This window comes from Falco punctatus (genome assembly GCF_963210335.1).
Source record: "Falco punctatus genome assembly, chromosome: 4".
NCBI lineage: Eukaryota > Metazoa > Chordata > Aves > Falconiformes > Falconidae > Falco > Falco punctatus.
In genome coordinates this window covers 90498867-90518806 of record NC_137583.1, presented here as the reverse complement: position 1 = coordinate 90518806, position 19940 = coordinate 90498867, and the positions used below count along the sequence as shown (strand labels likewise).

General features: G+C 43.9%; 1 protein-coding gene across 2 annotated transcripts in view; it reads right to left on the bottom strand.

Moving 5' to 3' along the window:
* Positions 1-19940, bottom strand: part of GLI3 (GLI family zinc finger 3) — a 427034-nt gene that overhangs the window by 9904 nt on the left and 397190 nt on the right. For both annotated transcript variants that reach the window (XM_080382113.1, XM_080382114.1), the window contains 2 exons: positions 1482-1631; positions 723-887 (listed from right to left, as the gene is read on the bottom strand). In XM_080382113.1, the coding sequence (XP_080238239.1) occupies positions 723-887; positions 1482-1631 (315 nt within the window). The remainder of the gene's footprint in view (positions 1-722; positions 888-1481; positions 1632-19940) is intronic.

Genomic DNA, 19940 nt, shown 5'->3' with positions numbered 1-19940 from the left:
TGTAACCTGACATGGTGCAATGAAACAGGGACCAGGCATGAAGATGGTGTGATTCCTGAAGGAAGGGCAACAGTAACAGGAAACACACGGTAACGAAGAGATGTTGCGCTGAGAGCCTGGGAGACGGCTGTGACTGCCACAGCTGGTTTGCCTGAGAAAGCTCAAATTCCCTCCACTGCATCCCTGTTCCATGAAGTCTGTTCAGGATGGAAAGAAAGAGTGAAATAGCCCAGAGGAGAAGGAGAAGGCGTAACTCAGAACTTACAGGGCAACCCACGTTTTCCAGACCCTGAAGACTTCTCCACAGCTCCTTGCCACAGCCAAAAGGATGCTACAAGAGGCATCAGGAACTGTGGCTCAGCAACTGCCAGGTGCCACTGCCAGTGCTGGCAAGTGACACACTCCTGCTGCTGGGGCCAGCCCTCCCACTCTGGAGGGAGAGACCATCCCAGCTTTCCAAGGAAACCAGGAGTTGTCCCTGGTTAACAGCCATGTTTCCATTAGACCTCTCCTTCGAACCTATCCTACACTCAATAAAATGACCCACAGCCTCTCTAGGTCCATATGACATGGGAAAGCTTGTGCTGGTAAAAGCCGTCTAGAACTTACGTTTCTTTCAGGATGCTGAGGGTTGCCCGTCCTCTGGAGGAAATTCCTATGACCACATTGTAAGTCTGTTTGATACCAAATTTTAGTATTTGTTTCGAGCTGTGCTTGCTTACCTCATTGGAATGAGTCCTGTTTTGGTGCTTGGCCCTGTCGGACGCATTGGAGAAAGCTTTGTTGCAGCCTTCGTGTTCACACACATATGGTTTTTCTCCAGTGTGAGATCTCAAGTGTGTTTTCAAGTTTTCTAGTCTGGAGTAGGCCTTTGTACAACCTTCAAACTGCAGACAAGAAGTAAGTCTGGATTAATTTTAATCTTTGGACTTGCAGGAAGCGGTAAAAGCTGACCTACAGAAGTTTAGAAACTTCCCAAGCCTTCATAACCTTGCCCAGTGTAATTCTGTTTTGGCTTGTTGGGTTTAAATTTTACCCAGGCAAACCCCATCACAGCTCAAGTCAAAATGCTTATGAAGGGATAATGTAAATCTCTCATAGGACAGCACAGTACTTGTGTACTTCATCTAAGACAGAAATCTACTGCAAAGTAATTAGAAGGCTGGTGGCCAGCAATAATACCCAGGTCTGTAAAAGAAAATGCTTTTAAATAATCAAGCAAACTGAGCTCTGTTTAATAATGCCTTTTGGGGCTTCTTTGCACATTAAACTTGAGGAAGTGGGCCAAATTATCCAGTGAATCACCACTCCTAAAGCTCTTGTCATCTGGGTGAGCTGGATAAAAAAGCAGACACGGTCGTCTCTTCTCCAGCAAACATCTGACAGACAAGAGAACAGAGAATGCAGCGTGCACACCGCTCTGCTCGCTGCCCAGCCCCAGCTCCCCCATCTGAGCCTGGAGCTCAGCCCCCGTTACTCACAGTGCATTTGTGTGGCTTTTCCCCTGTATGTCTCCTCATGTGGACCACCAGCATATACTGGGCTTTGAATGGTTTCTGCTCCCGGGAACAGTCCAGCCATCGGCACACGAACTCTTTCTTCTCACCATGTATATGGTCATTGTTTATGTGCTGTTTGGATAGAAGAGGGATTACAGCTTAATGGAAACGTACCATCGCCATCAGCCTTGCTGCGGCTTTGCACTGGAACAGCACCAGCGGCTCAGGTGTGAACCAGGATCCCAAAGTACTGAAAGAGTGAGGAGACCGTCCGCGCTCCAAAGCGATCGTGGGGTTCAAATTCATTGGAAGTCCATTAAGGCCCGTGAATTTGTTTCTACTGACATCAACAGGCTTTGGATCAGGCCTCAGGGATAGAGGCTGTTAAACAGACCCTGGATAATCTCATGCACGGCACCACTTGCGTGATTCACATTGAGCAATGCCGTCGCAGATCAGGGAAGCCGTACCTAAGTGCCACTCAGCACAAACAAGGTTTACAAAACCAGGCCTTGAGAAACACACCCCCCAGCCTGAAAAATCACCAGGTCTGCTAAACCAAGTTTCCACCAAAGCTTTTAAACTCGCTCCCCGCTACTGGTATTTGCTTTCAGTCAATGTACTGGGCTAGCGTGCACATTGTGGTGGGGGAAACAAAACCCTACACACTGCAGTAACAAAACCCGCCGAGCAGCGAGGCATCCCCCAAGCCGGCTTTTGCCATTGCCATGGACGGCTCTCTGGGGGCGACACCTTCTTGCCTGGCCTGGTGACACACATGCATGTGCCTTGCTGTGATCCGCGTCACCTGCCTGAGTGTATCCAGAGGCAGGACAGGGCTGTGTACCCTTTACTCTTCCAGAAAAGCAGCTTGCTCTGTTCCCTTCACTAAGATCCAGTCCAGCAGAGCACTGGAATATGGATTTAATTTGCGCTGATTGTCCTGCTGAGTACAAACGGCCAGACCCATCAAAAACCTTGATTTTTTTCAAGGTTTAACTGTTTGAATTTTTTTGCACGGCTTCAGAAAACAACAAAAGCACCCTACACCTTGGCTTTCAAGTTTATGAAGGCTGGAATTTCAGCAGGAGGTACCAGACTCATCCTTGCTGACTCTGGGAGAAACCCTGCCTCGGAGACTTCCCCACTGCTGCACTTTCTACCACACCTCGCTGGCTGTGCCACTAGATGGCCGCATTTCTCAGCAAATGCGATTATTTCCATTAAGGTACGAGACAAAATCCTTCCAGAGTTTGTATTTGATCACAGCACAGAGATGAAATCTGTATCTACTCTGTAAGTAGCTCACAGAAAAAGCCAGCCATACGGAAACTCAGTAGTTCATACTGGAACACAAAGAAGATAATCCTGATCTTTTCTGAAGTCCTGAAAACAATCAGAAAACCAAATAAAATCAGTTATGTTCATAATTACGTGGCATCATCATGGCAAACAGATGTGCACCGCCTGTAAAAGATGACTGCGCTTTTTCTGAAACTTTATTGCCATTTCTTAAAAGTTGTGATGGGGTGCAGAGCGCATGAACAAAGCAGATGTGCTGGACAACGTACAACATGTAATCTGCAGGAGTTTACGTTTCAAGGGCAGGTCTCAAGTCCATCCATGACACACATGCTTGTACCAAATGTGTACAGATGTCCTGTGCTGCGAAATGGCATCGCAAGGGTACAACAAGGTTAACGTGCACTCTTCTTTGCCAAAAGAGAAAGAAGTAATAGGACAAAAATCAATGCATTCAAGTAATTCGTGGCCAAATCCTTCTGTAAACATTACAGACAGTGAGTTATTTGGTTAAACCTACACAGGCGCAAGGGAAATGAAAACTGAGTGTGTGACACAGGCTTTATAATTGATACAAAAACTTCAAGGCTGGTTCAATCAGTTCACAACAGCACCTCCCTTTACCTCCCACTGTGTGGGCACTCAGGCACCAAGGATGCTCTTTCAGAGGAATTCTCCACAGGACACTTTTTCTCTTTGTCCCTGCAAATGAGCTTGCTCCTTGCCCTCCAGACCTCTAGCCTTTATCAGCGTGAGCATCCTCTAAAACTGGCCTTTCTCATGGGTGTAAAGCTCCCTTCCTCACTCCCTCCCCAGCCCAGGCTCCCTGCAGCAGTGACAAAGCTTTGCCCAGGATGGTGGCTTAATCATTTGCCTCTCTCGGTCACTCCACTGGCTCACCTGTCTGGTGTCTTTTGATCACCCTCAGGTCACCGCACAACGGGTCCCTCCACACCCATCTGCCCTGCTCTCTTCTCCTGTCACTCTTTTTTGACTCCCTCTGCTTTTCCTACAATCAAACCCCTCTTTGTGCTGTTTTCCCTCATTGCTCTGATGCTTCAAGCGGTGGCCTCCTAGAGCTCACCTGCAAAGCCATCTCGTTCTCTTTCAGCCCCTCTGAGGATCTTCACCTTCAGGTAAAGCCTAGAAGAAACAAGCCCATGACATTGTCTGCTAATCTAGGTAATTTCTTCAGCTCTCAGGTAAGCCACTCAACTGCTTTTTGCGGAGGGGCAATATTTTAGCAGACCTATAAACGTGCTCAAATATCAGAAGGCTGGTTTTCAAGAAGACGCTTGCTAGGCATTACATCAGCACACGTCAGAGGCCAACGGCAGAAGCCAGCAGTGCTCCTGGATAAGGAGATTCACAGCATTTGCAACCCCAACCAAGTTATAATTCAAATCAAGTTGTGATATGAAAATGATCACTCATCTGCTATGGACACATAGGCAGAACTATAAAAACACAAAACAGGAGCTAACTACACTGGGGTTTTTTATCATTATCATTTGGCAGAAACAATGCGCAATATTTACAACATGTTTAAAAGACGAATGAGGTCTCACTGCAACCAGCAGCAATTAGAAAAGTTCAGAAGTTTGTGAACTCTGGCATTCAGGTTCTTTGACTCAGACAGATAATTACCTTTGGATTTTGCACGGTGTTTTTGGCTCCCTGGTATCTATTATGAGAGGGAATGAATAGTTTTGAGCTTGTAAAACAAAGAACAGTCAGGAATAAGAGTATTATGCAAAGCAGGAGCTTTGGTACAGTACAATAAGGATTTATAGGGTTTCAATTTATAATCTGTTTGTAACCTTATTACACCCATGAAATGTCAAATTCCAGGGACTAGATCAGAAGGATTTTTTTTTTCCTGGTGAAATTGAATTTTGATGCAGTTTCAGGGTGTGAAAAGGCTTTTCGTTTAATTTGGTAGGCCCAAACCTGCAAGTTTTACTTATGTTCGTAATCCTTATTACAGTAAATAGGCGCATGAAAGCCAACGATATTACTCCCTAGTGCCAGGTTTGCTAACATAAGGCTCTGAAGCACCAGCTCTGTATTATTAAGAATTTCTGACCTGAAAAAAAAAAGCCCCCATTAAAAGCTGAATTCTACTAGCTATCTCCCATTGCACACGGCTCCCAAAAGCTGCTAAACAGGGGTCATTTGCAGAATAGCAGTCACTTTCATGCCACTTCAATACTCATTACCAAACCTCAGTCTGTCCTGGCTCATTTTCTTTTCTTTAAAAAATACTACTATTATCCTTCAGGTCCAAAATACCTTAACATTAACAGAGGGAGCTGACCTAAATACTGATTTTGGTCTCAGAACGTCCTGGCTTTGAAGAAGGAAGTTCTGAGGTGGATTTCAGTTCCAGAGCAAAATAAGCCACCAAATTCAGTGAAATCAAGGCTGAAGTTAGCCTGCCATCTCTACTGGGGAAGCTCAAAACCCAGAGGTAATGGAGAGCACAACCTGCAGAGTCCTGGAAGCATAGATGCTTACATGGCAAGAAATATTATTTTAAAAAGGGAACACCTTAAATCACACATGTTCTTACATAATCAATGCACACCGTATGTGCTGCTCCAAGATGATGTGAGATGATGCTGGAGGTAGGATTTGCAATAATCTTAAGTGTTCTGTTTCCCTCCTCCACAGGTCTTTTAGAATAAAGGGGTATCTAAGCATATCCTAACTGGCTGCTTGGTACCCATTAGCTATTCAGTACATAAACAAAGGCCAAATGTGCTCTCACAGTAGTTACACAGCTGGAAGAAAGCCTCTCCATACCAGAAGAATGAGTTAGGAACAACAGAAAAAGAATGACTGTCACCTGCAACTGAGATTGCATGTGAAAGGAAAGAGTTATTTGGTGGATAAAGCAGAAACATTGGGAAAATCTCCTGATTCTGCTTGCTAACCTAGACACACTACCCTAGCATATGCTAGGAGAAAACTGGGAAAAGACCATATTGTATTGGTACAATGTGGTAAGTTAGCGGCACAGCAGAAGGCGTATCACCATTGCCAAAAACTGGTTTCATTTCAATCATACAATGACAGTTTCAGACTTTTTACCTTCTCACAGGTATTTCCCTGCATTTTAAAAATTTTAAAAGGAGGTGCTAAATAACTTCCCAGTAATTCTCACTACCGACATCAAGCAGAAGCAGCACTTAAGCCATCTTCGAGCACAACCTCCTCCTGGACTGCACTCCCACAGAAAGTCCCTCAACCCAGCAGAGCTGCTGCATTTCCTGCGTAGCAGAGGACGCGTGCATCTGCGCAGAGGCATCACAGCGGGACAGCTGCTAAACACAGCTCATCCCGCAGCTGCACAAGGGAGTCACAGAGCCCACAGGCCGCAGATAGGAAATGTGCACAGATTGTGTCCGGCAGTAACAGACTGGATAGCTCTGAGGCTGGTTTGGAAGGGATTAGCTGTCCCTGACCATAAGTCCTCTTAAATAAATAAGGGAACGTTCTTATTTATGTGTTTTGCATAGGAGATGCAGGTTTGTCCTTAAGCCCACATACAGTTAGAAATAGGAGGAGGGTTCCTGGTCATCAGGCCCATCCCTTGCTGTGGCAAGTCCTGCTATACGTAATCCCGGTCATGAACGGGGCAAGCTTCATCTTCTAAGTACGTTGGTGATCTGTTCCCTCTGCTCCCAGTGGAAGGCTCTTCTAGGAACTCACGCCTCTGCTGGTTAGGAACTGATTTCTGGCTTTGATTTATTCACAGCCAATTTATATTCATTTGTTCTCATGCCAACACTATCCTTTAGCTTAAACAGCTCCGCTTCCCTGCATGGTGTTTATTTCGTTCCCTCCCCCACCCCAACTAACTGACAGAGAACACTTTCCTCTCTGCCTTCATTTCATGGATTAAAGAAGTTGACTCCTTCTCATCTCCTCTAGGCTGCCAAGTCCTCATTCCCCCTCTTACCTGGCTTTGGCTTGGGGTATGGAAGTCTCTGTGTCCTACCTGTCATTTTGTTCTCAGGTTCCTCATTGCCACTTCCAGGGCTGTGTTAGTCCACCCCTCCTCAACTGTCCTCTCAGCCCTCCTCTTCACCTGCTCTAGTACAACTTCAACCTTCTCAACCGGAATAGCATGAAGTACACCAGAGCTTGCCAAACTTGGGGTAACAAAACTCAAACCTCCTTGTCCTCGTTTAGGTGTAAGTACAGGTCAGTCCTTTGCTTTGGACTTGAGACCGTTACCAAAGCACCTGTGTACCTCATGGCGTGTGAATGTACCCCCGCTACCAACAAATCTTGGGAAATAGTATCTACTGCTACGGCCACAGCTGAGGTAGAGACTTAAGACCCAGAAAAGCTAAATCCCACACGCATAGAAGCATTTAGGTCTTTGATTCCCCACTAGAAGTAGTCACTTGTTCATGAGTGGTGTGCATACTTTTGAGGTTCTTGACCCACACAGCTTCCTGAGATATCAGAGCAACTGTAAAAAGAGTATCAGCATTCAGAAGAGTGACAGGGTAGCACTTACGGCAGTATCCATGCTCGCCTGCTCCCCAAGGGATGCAATCCAGAACTCATCACTGCTCCTCGCTACCATTTTAGGTAGTCAGGCAACTAAAAGATGACATCAGGCAGACCTCCCTACCATCTCATTAACATCTCGATAAAGATTAACTCCATGATCCACAGCAAGATGGACAGACAAAAGCTTTGTAAAGAAGCCAGGATATAAAGGAGGTCCTGGTGAGGCAGGAAATATCCTGTGACAATAGAAATCCCATTGTGAGGAGGAAAAAACCCCTGCGTCTCTGTGGAGTGAAATCCCCAGCAGACTTTTAGGACACATTCCAATCACTGCAATCGAGTCTCTCTCTAACCTCTGTGACTCTCCGTTAGAACAATGCATGCATTTTAATTTCCTCTTATCTGCCGGCAAATAGGTATGGATCCTGTCTGTCCTTTCCCTCCTAAAGATCATTTGCAGGCACATCCTGGCTAAACAACCACGAGAGACTAATGTCTCCTCACTGTTGCACAAGTCAAGAGTCTGATTTTGACCTCATGTCCTTAGGGTGGCGTAAGTACTTAAGCCATTTTTAGTTCCCGAGACGGAAGAAGCACTTAAGCTGCTTTAAACCTTTACGGTGGCATAAATGCTTAAGCTGGTTGCAGTTCCGAAAGCTAAGTTAAAGCTATAGCTATACATGAAGAACTTGGCACCTCTCCATAGGCACATGACTGTGGAGAAGCTCAGATAACTATCTCCACCCCTGCTTCCTTTCCTTTGGATGCATTTATTATTATTCCATTAGAGTTCTTGCGGCTGTCTTGCATACTTTATGGACGACTTAAGAAATGCTGTTGTGACAGATCTCTGCTAATGCTGATTAGCAACATGACAATTTATACAATCTGCTGATCTGGCCCAAAGCAGGTCAGTGCCTTGATAGTCTTGACACTTTTGCTGAAATGGAATACCCACAGTTAAAATCAGCTGGATCTTAAAAGCACTGCATGGCAATTTCCTCTGTGTATAATGAAGGCACTAAATACTCTGTCTGCATGTTGCACTCCTCACCTCACTGTGTTTGATCTTGTCATTCAATCTCAATACTTAATTTTCAAAGTTTTCCACTATTAACAAAAGAAGTTCCCCACTCCCCCTAGATTTGGTCATGACTGTAAACCTACATGAGGACTAGTGGTGTACCACATGTCAGTAATCAGATCTTTTGGGGTTACATGTGAGAGAGAGAGAGAGAGGAGTGTGACTTTTAACAGTATAAAAAAATACATACTGCAAATCTTTGTAACTCCAGTGTGACTAAAATGTTTTTACTCATTCAGAAAAGAAAAATCAAATCACTATATAAAGTAAGTTAGAGTCAAAAAGATGGGTATTTCAAAAAGGAGTGAAGTACGTGGAAATTAGGAAATATAACTTGCATTACTTTAAAAACTTAATATATGAACTCTGTATCCGTGAGTGTTAATACTTAATTATAAGAAAAAAAAATTAGACCTCAGTCAGCACTCCAGCTGAATTAAATCTTGAAGCTTATTTATTACTATGCCCTTCTGGATTCCCATCTCTGTCCCTTGAGAACTGGCAACAGCAGTCAATGAAAAAACGTAGGGATCAAAATTAGAAGCCCAAGTCAACTGGAAAATAATGATGATTTATAACTTGAGACAGCCCACGGAAGAGGGCTGACAGGCACAGGAGAAGGGCAGCATGGAAACCAACAGCTGGAAGAGAGGATGGGAACATTAAGAAAGGAGGAAAGTGGTGGGTAGGGGCCATCACATCACGTCCTGGAGGTGCTGAGACATTGTGTGGCTCTGCTCTGTAGCAGCTCATCACCTTTTCTTAGCAAGATGTTGCTGTACTTCCCCTTTAACCACCTCGATAGCTTACAAACTGCTTATTCTTTTGCCTGGGTCCAAAGAGCTTGGGTTAATCTGCCTGTTTTGACTCCAGCATCCGAGGGAGAATTCCCACATGAAGGGCAGTCTGAGGGGAACCTCGGAGATGTTGCAACAAACAGTTGGGGTCAACAGTTGTCTTGGGCCAGCACAGCTGCCACCTCAAGAAGATCGGGTTTATAGTCAAATTTAAAAATGTATTAAAGACCTGGGGTCAGTGCAACACTAGGAAAGAGTTTGTTCTTGTCTCATGGGGCATACGAGTTTGGAAGCAAGGAATGCACAAGACTGAGAGTGGTCAAATTAATAATAACTAATGAACATTTGCATTTTGTGGAGTTTACTAAAAGCCTGAGCAGGAGACATCTTTTTGTCTCAAATGCTGTTTAACCAAGCCATGGTGAATCAAACTATTTTTTCACCTATGGGCTTGGAGGAGTCTTGTTCTCTAAACATGAAACTATATTAGTAATAAACAGGAATACACTAATTCAAAGGACATAACCCAGCATGACTGCTTTCTTCTCCTCTCCCTGTTCCAGCTGAAAATATAGGTCTGGTTTCTTTTCATCTCTCTGCACTAACAGCAGCAATAAAAGTTCTCGATCCTCAAGTTAAAAAAAAAAAAACGTTTTCCTTCTGCTTCTCCTTTTGCTCTCCTGCAATAAATTCTGCAGTTGTCTTCATTGCCTATCAATAGGTTAAACATATCCAACTTGCATGTTTAAATGCTAAAGACAGAGAAGTCCCCAAGGATACGTCAACCATTGGCTCTTGTACAAAGAAAATACTGTATTTTGCTCAGAAGAGCTTTCTGTGGCAATTTAAACACAGTGAGACAGACACAATATCCTGGAGAGAGGAAAACCTGCCTTATTACATTCCTGACCCAAGAGAAAGGATCTGCCCTTAGGACATAAAGGGAATCAGTGGGGGGGGAGGGGAAGAGAAAAGTTATCTAATCCTAAAAATAAAGAAGCGGTTCATAATACAGCATGACATTCTTTTAATCTCTGATATAGTAGTTATACAGTATGGATGTGATATAATACCAACAGGGCAAACACAGCCTGCTTGTCAGGCTGGGAACCGACTCCCTCAGCCTGTATCTATGTTTCCAGGTTTTGGACAGCTTTTTGGTAGGCTTTGGGATAGTCTGTGGAGGGAATGGAACTTATGGGACATTGCAGGGATTCTTTCCCAATAAGATCACATCTTGTTCTTGTTTCATTTAATATACATATATTCATGTATACAGTACAGTTAAGTCTGTTAGCGGCAAAAAGCAGCTCCATCAAGGGCAATGTTTTACAGCTCTCCCTTGATTTCCTGTGTAAGAGCAGGCAGCTATAAAGCAGCAGGCAGAAATTGCATCTTTGTTTCCTAAACCTGGAAATTTAATAAATGAGATTCTGCCAGAACATCAACATAAATGTTGTGGACATTAATCATTCCACTTTTACAGTGGTAGGAAAGATGCTTTGATGACTCTCAGCTTTGTTTCTTTTCTGTTGTTCTTTTCCATAACTCTGTCTAAAATCAAGTGCCATCTCTTTCTTGAAGGTTGCATTCTTGTATCACTAGCTGGCAGGTTAATAGGTGAAGGTGGTACGTTACAGGAATTCCAGCTGTCTCTACTCTTTTTATTTTCCAAATATATGGAAATAATTTTTCAATGTGTGCTGCTGTGATAACTGGGCTTTGCCAGTTGCTCCAGCACTGATGCTCTGCCTCACATTTGCCCCTTAGCTCAAGCAAGGTATCATGGCTTCTATATCTCGTAATGTTACGAGGAAAAAAAAAAAAAAAAAAAAAAAGCTCCACCTCTCCCTTCAACCACCTGAATCTGTGACCTGCCCAAGGACAGGGCTAATTGCATTTGTGTCATACAAGAGAACTGAAGGAAATGAAAGGGAAAACCACGAACCCGGTGCTCAAATGTACTGTTCTCAAATGGGGGCGTTTTGGTTATGTCTCTGCCCTCCAAGGGTGTGCCCTGCTCTCCTGCTCAAGCAGGGAAAGATGCAACAGGGTTACCATGAAGATGACTAAGTTCTCTGAGTGCTGGGATGAAGGAGCTTGTAGGGAAGTGCTCCCACACTGCCCCCGGAAGAGTACGAGGGGCCAACTGGCATTTCTGCCAGCCACCTTCTCCTACCTTCACCTGCCCTCCCGGCTGCCCCTGCCACGATGTGCTCCAGGACACGACTCCTGCTGCTTGTATTAGCGTTCTCTGCATCACTGCGTGGATGCTGGTAAACTCCCCCACCTTCCACTCACTCTGGAATCTTTTTTGGTGCAAACCATGTGTGTTTGGTACCACAGTTTGAGAGCTGTGCTGAGCATGTAACTGCTGTGCTAAGGGCAAGAAAGCCTTTTGCTGGCGGGTAATCCCTCTTGGGAAAGGCAACCTGACAGGTAGTACCAGTACCCCATTACAACTCGCACCTTCACCAAGACTTCAGCAATGCGCAGAAATTAATTTAAGAAAAATAATCTTACATATCTGTGTTTGGCTTGCTTTTTTTTTTTTTATGCTTTTCATATTCAGGTCCCCAAATTACTCCCACATTTTACCTCTCTTCTGTGTAAACGTCACATGAGAAAAATCTAGGTCATTTGGTGCCTAAACCAAAAGACCCAAGACAAAGTAGCAAGGAGAAAAGCAGAGGGAGAAAGAAGTCAGCTGAAGTATGCACCAGTGATGGAGAACTCAAAATTGGCTCAAAAGGCCAGGGCTGGAAGATGAGACTGAACAAAGGCTGCTTGCTGAAGTGTTTAAGACCCGCTGCTGACAAAGGGATGAAACTGTGATGTCGGCCTTAAGGATGCAGTAGTCACCAAAGGTGGTCTTCTCCCAAATCCTACACCTTAGCTCTGCACTGATGATCTTCAGCCTGTTCTGCCTCTTTTCCTGCCTTCTTTCTGCATATCACATGTGCACAAGCTCTCCCCACAGGCTGAGAGCTGGCTACAGGCAGCAGTGCTACAGCCTGGGATGCAGGAAGGATTCCTGCTTTCAGGAAACAGCTCTACAGCATGAGTGCAAGGAAGTGCAATGCCTGTTTGTGCCATAAGTTCACAAGAGAGGAGATACTCATTGCTAAGAGTTCCACATTCCTCACAAATCTATTACACGTTCCTCTCTCAACCTAGTCAAAGCAGTAGTGCACAAACAAGGGCAGGGTTTTTCCCTAAGTTGGATGGGGAAGAGGGTACAGTTTAGCCTGAAACTAGACATCCGCCCTTGACCAGGTCCAAGATTACCAGTGACTGTTGCCTAGAAAATGCACTGTGTGGTACCTTCTAGGAGTGACCGATATATGGAAGCAAAACCATCTGACGCTCAGCTTCAAAATTTTCTGCTTCATGGTCTTTGCATTTAGGGATCAAAATTGATTTTATATGCAACTGCTACAGAATTTCCAGGAAAACCAAGTTAGACCTCATTAAAACTCCCTCACAGGCAGTGAGCAATGGCTGCTGACTTCTTTACAAATCTGAACCCACATACAGCTGTGTACAACCTTTAACAAACACATACATGAAAACCAGGCCTTACCTTGAAAAAAAAAAAAAACAAACAAAAAAACCCAGAACCTGAACAGCCCAGTACTTAGCACTGCTGCAGATGTTAGTGTAACACACTTAAAAGTACATATTCTTTCTCACTGGCAAAAAAAGACCACAGAATGCCAGCACATTCGACAAGGAAGTCATCATAAAAAGGCATTAAAATAAGGTATTTCATCTTATTTGTGAAAATACCATCATGTGCAAGAAGCACACTAGCACACACGAGACGGAAGAACTAAATACTTCGGATGTTTTCCCACATGGCTGCAGAAGACAAAAATCTATAGGCCTCCTTCCTGCCACCATAACTCATCTGACTTCAATGGAAATCAGACCTGCTGTATATATTAAAGCTGAAATTAACTATTCTCCCTCCATATTGTTTGGGTTTGATAAATTCCAGCCATTGCTCCTAGCCAAGATGAGTAGATCTTGATTCTGTTCACTGCTCTGCTGGCACAGGCTCTTACGGCAGCCTGGAGCCCGTTAAATTTGATCGGGTCCGAATGCACCAAGCTCTCTGCAAGAGCGGGGATTTAGCATCTCTTGCAGTTAGTTATTGAGCTGTGGGCTCAAACCACACTCAAAGTAATAATATTTTCCTTTAAAATAGGGCATGTTCACAAGAAAATAAAATGCAAAGAGATTTCTAATCTTTACATTCCACAGCACAGACCAGACTGGTGGAGCCAAGAAATAAATGCTCAACAGTAAAGATGCCTAAAGCAGAAAAAAGTGGAAGTAGGAAGGTACCCAGCAAAATATCCCAACAACTGTGCTGCACCAAATGAATATATAAAGTCAGAGCTGTTTTATAAACATTGTATGGCTTTAATGACAAAAATCTGTTAAAATTTATACTGCCTTTCAGTGCATGGGCTTGGAAACGCACTGCAAGCAGGTTAGTACGAACAGGCTCTTTGAGTTAAAATGTAACCATATATTACAGCAGCTTTATATCATTTTATATTAGGAGAGACAAACCGCTTAATCCCATGAGCCAGCTTACTTACAAATCTATGAAAGGCTATAGCAAGCTAGAATATGGAAATGCTAAAAAGTACCATTTCAACAACTTTTTGAAGTCTTCCGAAGTCCCAGGTTGGTACAACTGGTACAACCTATCTATGCAGAAGGATTAGCAAAATAGTTATCCCTTACAAAAAAAACCCCAACCACTGCCTCCTTTTACTGAAAATCCTATGCTCCTAAAGGGGCAAAATAGCAAGATAAATGTCAGACAATTAAACAGGATCTGCTCTTCGGGGTGTATGAAGCATATAGCCATTAACACTAAGCACATAGACAGGACTTGCAGAACAACATGCACTTCATCTAGTTCAGCCTTGGACCAGATGATTTTGTAAAACCGTGTGCTTTCTTCTGCTTTTAGTACTTTGTTAATGATTACGGCACACCTAAGACTGAACCACTTAAAATGAAAGAAAAGATACCCCTCAGCAGGATCTTCCTGTGTAAATCAATCGGTGAGCCTTTAATTTTTTTTAAAGAGTCCTACGCTTACCACATGGACGCATTCAAATTGCCTGTATGATAAAAATACCAAAGCTTTGTCCGCAGAAAAAGACTGTTGAATAGCAGGATTTTTTTCAATAAATGCGCTTAGTGTCTCCTTATATATAACCTAAGAAAGCTGCTTTTCAGATGGAGATAATGCCTGATCCACCTTTTGCAATGAAATGCACACACAAAACCCCTACGAAATCTGGGAATCTAGTGACTTAAAAACACACAACACTTTTCACCGAAACTACAAAGAAAAATTATGGCAGTGATAAGCGTTACCAAAATCTTTACTAGGCGATGTATGTTTTAACGTTTGTTTCATCACAGAGGAGATCCTGGTAGAATTAATCCAACATCGGTGGGTGACAGAAGCAGCAGTGTCTTAAAGCCACCACATCACAACTGAACTGGAGAAAGTATCTGGGCTGTTTCCTTCCTAACACCTCCAAGAAACATTTCTAACAAGCTTCAGCACATGCAACAGTCTATGGCTCCTCTGAGACCTCCCTCAGCTTTTTTCCACTGGACATCCTTTTAGAATTTACCTTTCACATCTGTGCTAGGCTTGGCTGTTGTCCCCGTCATGTCCTAGCAAAACCAGAGTTAGCAAAGGTCTCTGCCATGTAGTAGAGCTCAGTTGCCCCTGATGCTCCAGGGAGTGGCAGCAGAGATACCTTCTTTCATCCCTCTCTTGCCACGGGTAACATTTGCTGTTCTCTTGTATATACCACAGACAGTCTTGCATTGTAGCAAGACCACAGACAGACATTTGAGCTGTTGAAATGAAAACTGTGCAGTATCTCTTACAGGAACATGGGGGTATCACCTAACACACTTGGAAAAGAACCAAGGAGAAATTTTTTTTCTGCCCTGAATTCTACGAGCTAACTTTAATTGACTTGCAGTGAACTTAAGGTGCCTCTGGTAACTAAAAATCAATCCCAAACAGTCTGGTTTATCTCAAAGATTCATCTCCTCTCCTATGTATACCATTGTGGCACCATCTGAACAGGACAGACTTGTGCTGGTCATCAGCCCCAGAAGTCTGCAGTAGTAAACCAAAGGGCAGTCCTGTGTCTCTGTAACTCCCCCTCATCCAAAAACTATCGGAGCTGGAGCCTAGTGCCTCCAGAATGTGACACAAAACACACTTCTTTGTTCAGGCTTTTTTTACTAACCGTTAAGTGTTGGAATCCCCTTGGCAATTAATTTCCTGGCTGGTAATCCCTTGGCTGTGGTCCATGAAGAGAAAGTGGCTGCACCAGAGGGAGGTGTGCAAGGCACATGCTCCGGCTTTGCAAAATGAAGCCGTCTCTTGATTTAAATGACAGTGGCCAAACCTGAAAACTTATTATTTGCTCTGCGTAATGAAGTAAGCTAAGCTCACTGTTAAACATTCTTTAAGATGAGTGTAATGTGGCAAACAGTCAAATTCTGCAGGTAGGGTTTTCTGGGTTGTCTGTGGTAATATTTGAAATAGTTTAGGCACAGGAAAGATATGAAAAAAATATCCTAATGGTAGCATGATACAGAAATATACATCGTATGATAATTAGTGCTGATGGTTTAAAGGACAAAGCCTTTATTTTACTACCTTCAAGAAAAACTACACTAACAGAAAAAAAATTAAAAAAATCACTGCATACCCATAGTGTATTAAGTTTCTATGTTCTCAGCTCTTGTACAGTGGTATAAAACTCTTCCAGTAATCCTACCTAGTGCTGGTAACGGCAACACAATCTACAATGGACAGTCCAGAGCTACAGGGATGCTGCTCCCCAGCAGCCAGGCCAGGTGGGCTTCATCAGTCTGGACATACATACATCTTGTTTAAGGGCTTCTGAGACAAAGGGACAGAGAAGCTGTGTGGGCATTATTCCTATAAGCGGCCAAACTCCCAACAATATTTTGACTAAGTTTCCCTCAGTTTTAGACAAAGGCTCGCACAGGAGGAAGAAAGTTGGTACCATGCTCACATGTGCTGTGAAGAGTGAGATGCTATCTTTTTCATTAACTCAGCCTAAAGTGACGCAGTCTTAACTGAAGCACTCTAATCCTGGATTCCTCAAATTAGGAAGCACCAGAGCTCTGTAAATACAGGAAAGCTACTCGTCCTTCACACTCCAGAATGCTAAAAATAACCCACAAAACCATACTGGGTTTCCCTGGATGCCTTATCCCCTTCCCACACTGTCCTGACATGGGGGATCTACTCACAGGTGTACCTTAAACAAGGATCATAAATAAAACCAGTGCCAAGGGAATGAGAGAAGGAAAAAAGTGACAGTGAGCATTTCAGGTACAAATACTTGTGGGGCAAGCTCTCGCCCTCACTGAAAACACTCTGAAAAAGATCCCTGAATTCAAGGGGGCTTGCCCTTATCTGGCAGAAATCACTGCTGAGGTAAGGTGCTAACTACAAGCAAAAGATGGGCTTAGCTGTGCTGTGTTTCTTTCTGAAAATGTAGCGAGTGTCTACCTGGTGCTGTGCTGCTGCTGTTCTTTCTTTTACTGCTTTCTTGACACATGTAGGAGAGGATAAAAGCCTAATGGGTGCGAGTGTCAGCACAATATAAATTACTACAAGGAAAACCTTGATGCATGGCTTGGGATCTGAAAGAGGAATGTCCACCATTGTTTGTGATTATGGATCACATCACAATCTAATAGCAATTTTTATTTAATCAATAATTTCCATGCTGAACAGACAGCCCTGTTACAGAGAATCGACAAGCAGGTACTGATAGCGACAAGGCTTGTTATTAATCTTTACCCTGCCAACATATCAACCAAACTCTGTAAAAAAGCACCACAAAGATGGATTTAGAAGTAGGTCTTTCTTTTTCTTTCTTTCTTTTCTTTCCGTCTTTCTTTTTTCTTTCTCCTTCTCTTCCTTTCTGTCTCTCTCTTTCTCCCTTTATTCCTTTGCCTTCTTTTCTTTTTAGCTACACAGCCCCATTACCCTTCTCCCTTTCCAGGTATGTAATGTTTCATACACTTCATATTCTAAGTTTATTTTAAAAACCTGGGGCTTGAATTACACAAAAAGGCAATTCATATTAAGCAATTTCACAAATCAGTGGGACCTAGCCCAGTGCTCAGTGTTAGCCATTATAGGCTAATAAATCATACTTTCTCTTTGAGATGTCAATCGCCAAAGTGCTTTGTAAAAATGTTGGCATCTGTAATTCAGCGAAGCCTTTTCATCTTGAAATAAGATGCTCCAGACTGATAACAAGAATAATCCTCTCTTGATCAAAAAAAAAATCTGCATTTTACCAATTAAAGCTGCTGCCAGAAGCCAAACGGAGCAGCACTGAGACTCCACTGTAGTTTATCTCTGCTAAACACAAGGAGGGATACAGTTAGAGCTTTGTTTCATTTTCAGCTTGACTACTTTATCTCACCGAGAACTGCAGCATCTCAGCCCTGCGATACACGTAAGAATGGTATATGCAGACCTCATACCTACAGTGCAAGCCACCAGAGGACCCACTCCTGACAAACCCACCACCCATTCCTTTTATTGATTAGGTACCAGAGACCCGGAAGAAAAAGTCAAGCTCACACAAAAGTTTAAAGCACTAGAAAACATTAAATTTCTTTCAGCACGATAAAAGGCTCATCTGTTGTTTTTTTCTTTCTGTTAAGAGGTTGTACAAACAAAAGAGACTGCAAAAGTGGATCTGTGCAGCCCAGCCCTCTCAAAATCAATGGCGGAAGCGGCACCCGCGCCTGTGTTCACCTTGCCTGTCCCTGCCACTGCTGATGCATGCGGATCTGCCGCTTCTGTCTGAGAAAAAACACCTCCACATGCAGTAGCTGGGCCAGCGCTCATGGATTTCTATTCTTCCAGGCATCAGGTTTCTATAGGCAAACCTTCTGGGTAGAATATGGGCAGCTACAAGGGATAAAACGGCATTTGTGACAAAGATATGAATGGGCTGCACTGTGGGGAAAAAATCCTGTTCATTGGGAGACAATAAAAGCAGTGCAGAGACACACCACACCAAGCAGGGGACTCCTGAAGATTTGAGGGAGATCTTCCACAGGTTCAGCGTAATAACAGGGGCTACACAGCAGCAAATCACTTAGCAAAGGCAAGGCAGGAAAAAGCTGCGCAGAAACCGCAGCTCTGTCCAGGCAAATCTGCTTTGTCCTGGCCACTTGGTCAGGACCGAAAGGTACCTGGAGTCAATGCACAAGCCCAACCTTCCCTGCAGCTCGGAGACAGCGAAAAAAACAGGCAGGGGCTTCCCTCTTCTGTTTTCTCCAGGATATGCCAACAAGAGTCAGAAGCCAAAGGGCCATCTCAGTTTGCAGCTTTACCCTTGCCTAGTGCTTGTCCCTCAGTCAGCGCCGGCTCCCCTGGGACTTGCCTGGCAGCTGCTTACCCTACACTTCTCCCCAAAACTCGAAGTCACCTGTGAAACACCACTAACCTGGAAGAGCTCACTAGCTGAACTCTCAGGCAAAATAAACACTTCAATTAAGTATGTATATCCACAAACCACCTAAATAGTGCTTTGTGATTAAAACCCCAGACAGGGGCCAAATGCTGCTCCAGCCACACACATCCCTTTCTGCTCAAGTGCCCACTTGTTACAATTTCAATCTCAATGGCTAGAGTAACTTCTGGGGGCATAGGAAGGAGGAGTGCTGTTCATCCCTACCTACAACAGTGAAAAAGAAGCATGATTTAAACGACTGTCATAGTTCAGCAACCTCTTTCAGGGACACCAACTTAAAGACAGTGATTCTGGCAACTCATGTAAGCAGCAGCTGTAGCAGCAGCAGACGAACAACTTTTCCTAATGCTGTGAAAGAAATGCTAATTACAGAGGAATTAAAATAAAAAAAATTATTACATTTCTCTCTCTAAATCCCCTCTTTAATACTTCACAGATTAGAGTGGATTTATTTTTTTTGTAAACCTCTCTCTACCAAAAAGAGAAATCCCCACTTTATTTTTTTTATTTTTTCCCCTTCCCTGTGATTCATCAAAAGCCAGACTCTAGGTAGGGGAACTGCCGATGCGCTTGTGGAGAGGAGTGCTTGAGGGACCCGAGCAAAGCACAGCTGGCCTTTGGGTCAAGCCCCGAGTGAACCAGACCTCTTCATCAGGCAGCAGTGCTGACTTTGAACACTGCTGGAAGGCAGCGGGCATCACAGTGGTCGGTGGGGAGCAAGGATGGAGCAAGGATGTGCTGGGCAGGCAAACTGGGGCCGTGCCAGACCCCCAGGGCTACTGAGGCTACAGACAGCAGTGGGGTCTGTCTGCAGTTACTTAACCTTCAAACCCAGCAGCACTTAGATGGTTACCTTTGATGGGGGGGTCAAAGACTTGCTTTATTTAAACAAGTCTGTGTTAGGCGCCCATATGGAAACCAGGAGAGAGCCAACATGCGCTTAGGGGCACAGACCTGCTTACTAGCCTTCCTATGTCATGTCATCAATCGCTGGGCTACAGACGAAGCTGCCATTCTGGTGCAGTTCAGAACTATGGGTTCAGCAGCCTATGATCCAGCACCGTAAGGTGGTGTCTTAATTCTAACTCAGCCTTTAAGCAGGCAGTGAAGAAGAGATTTCAAAATCTATAAAGTTGTG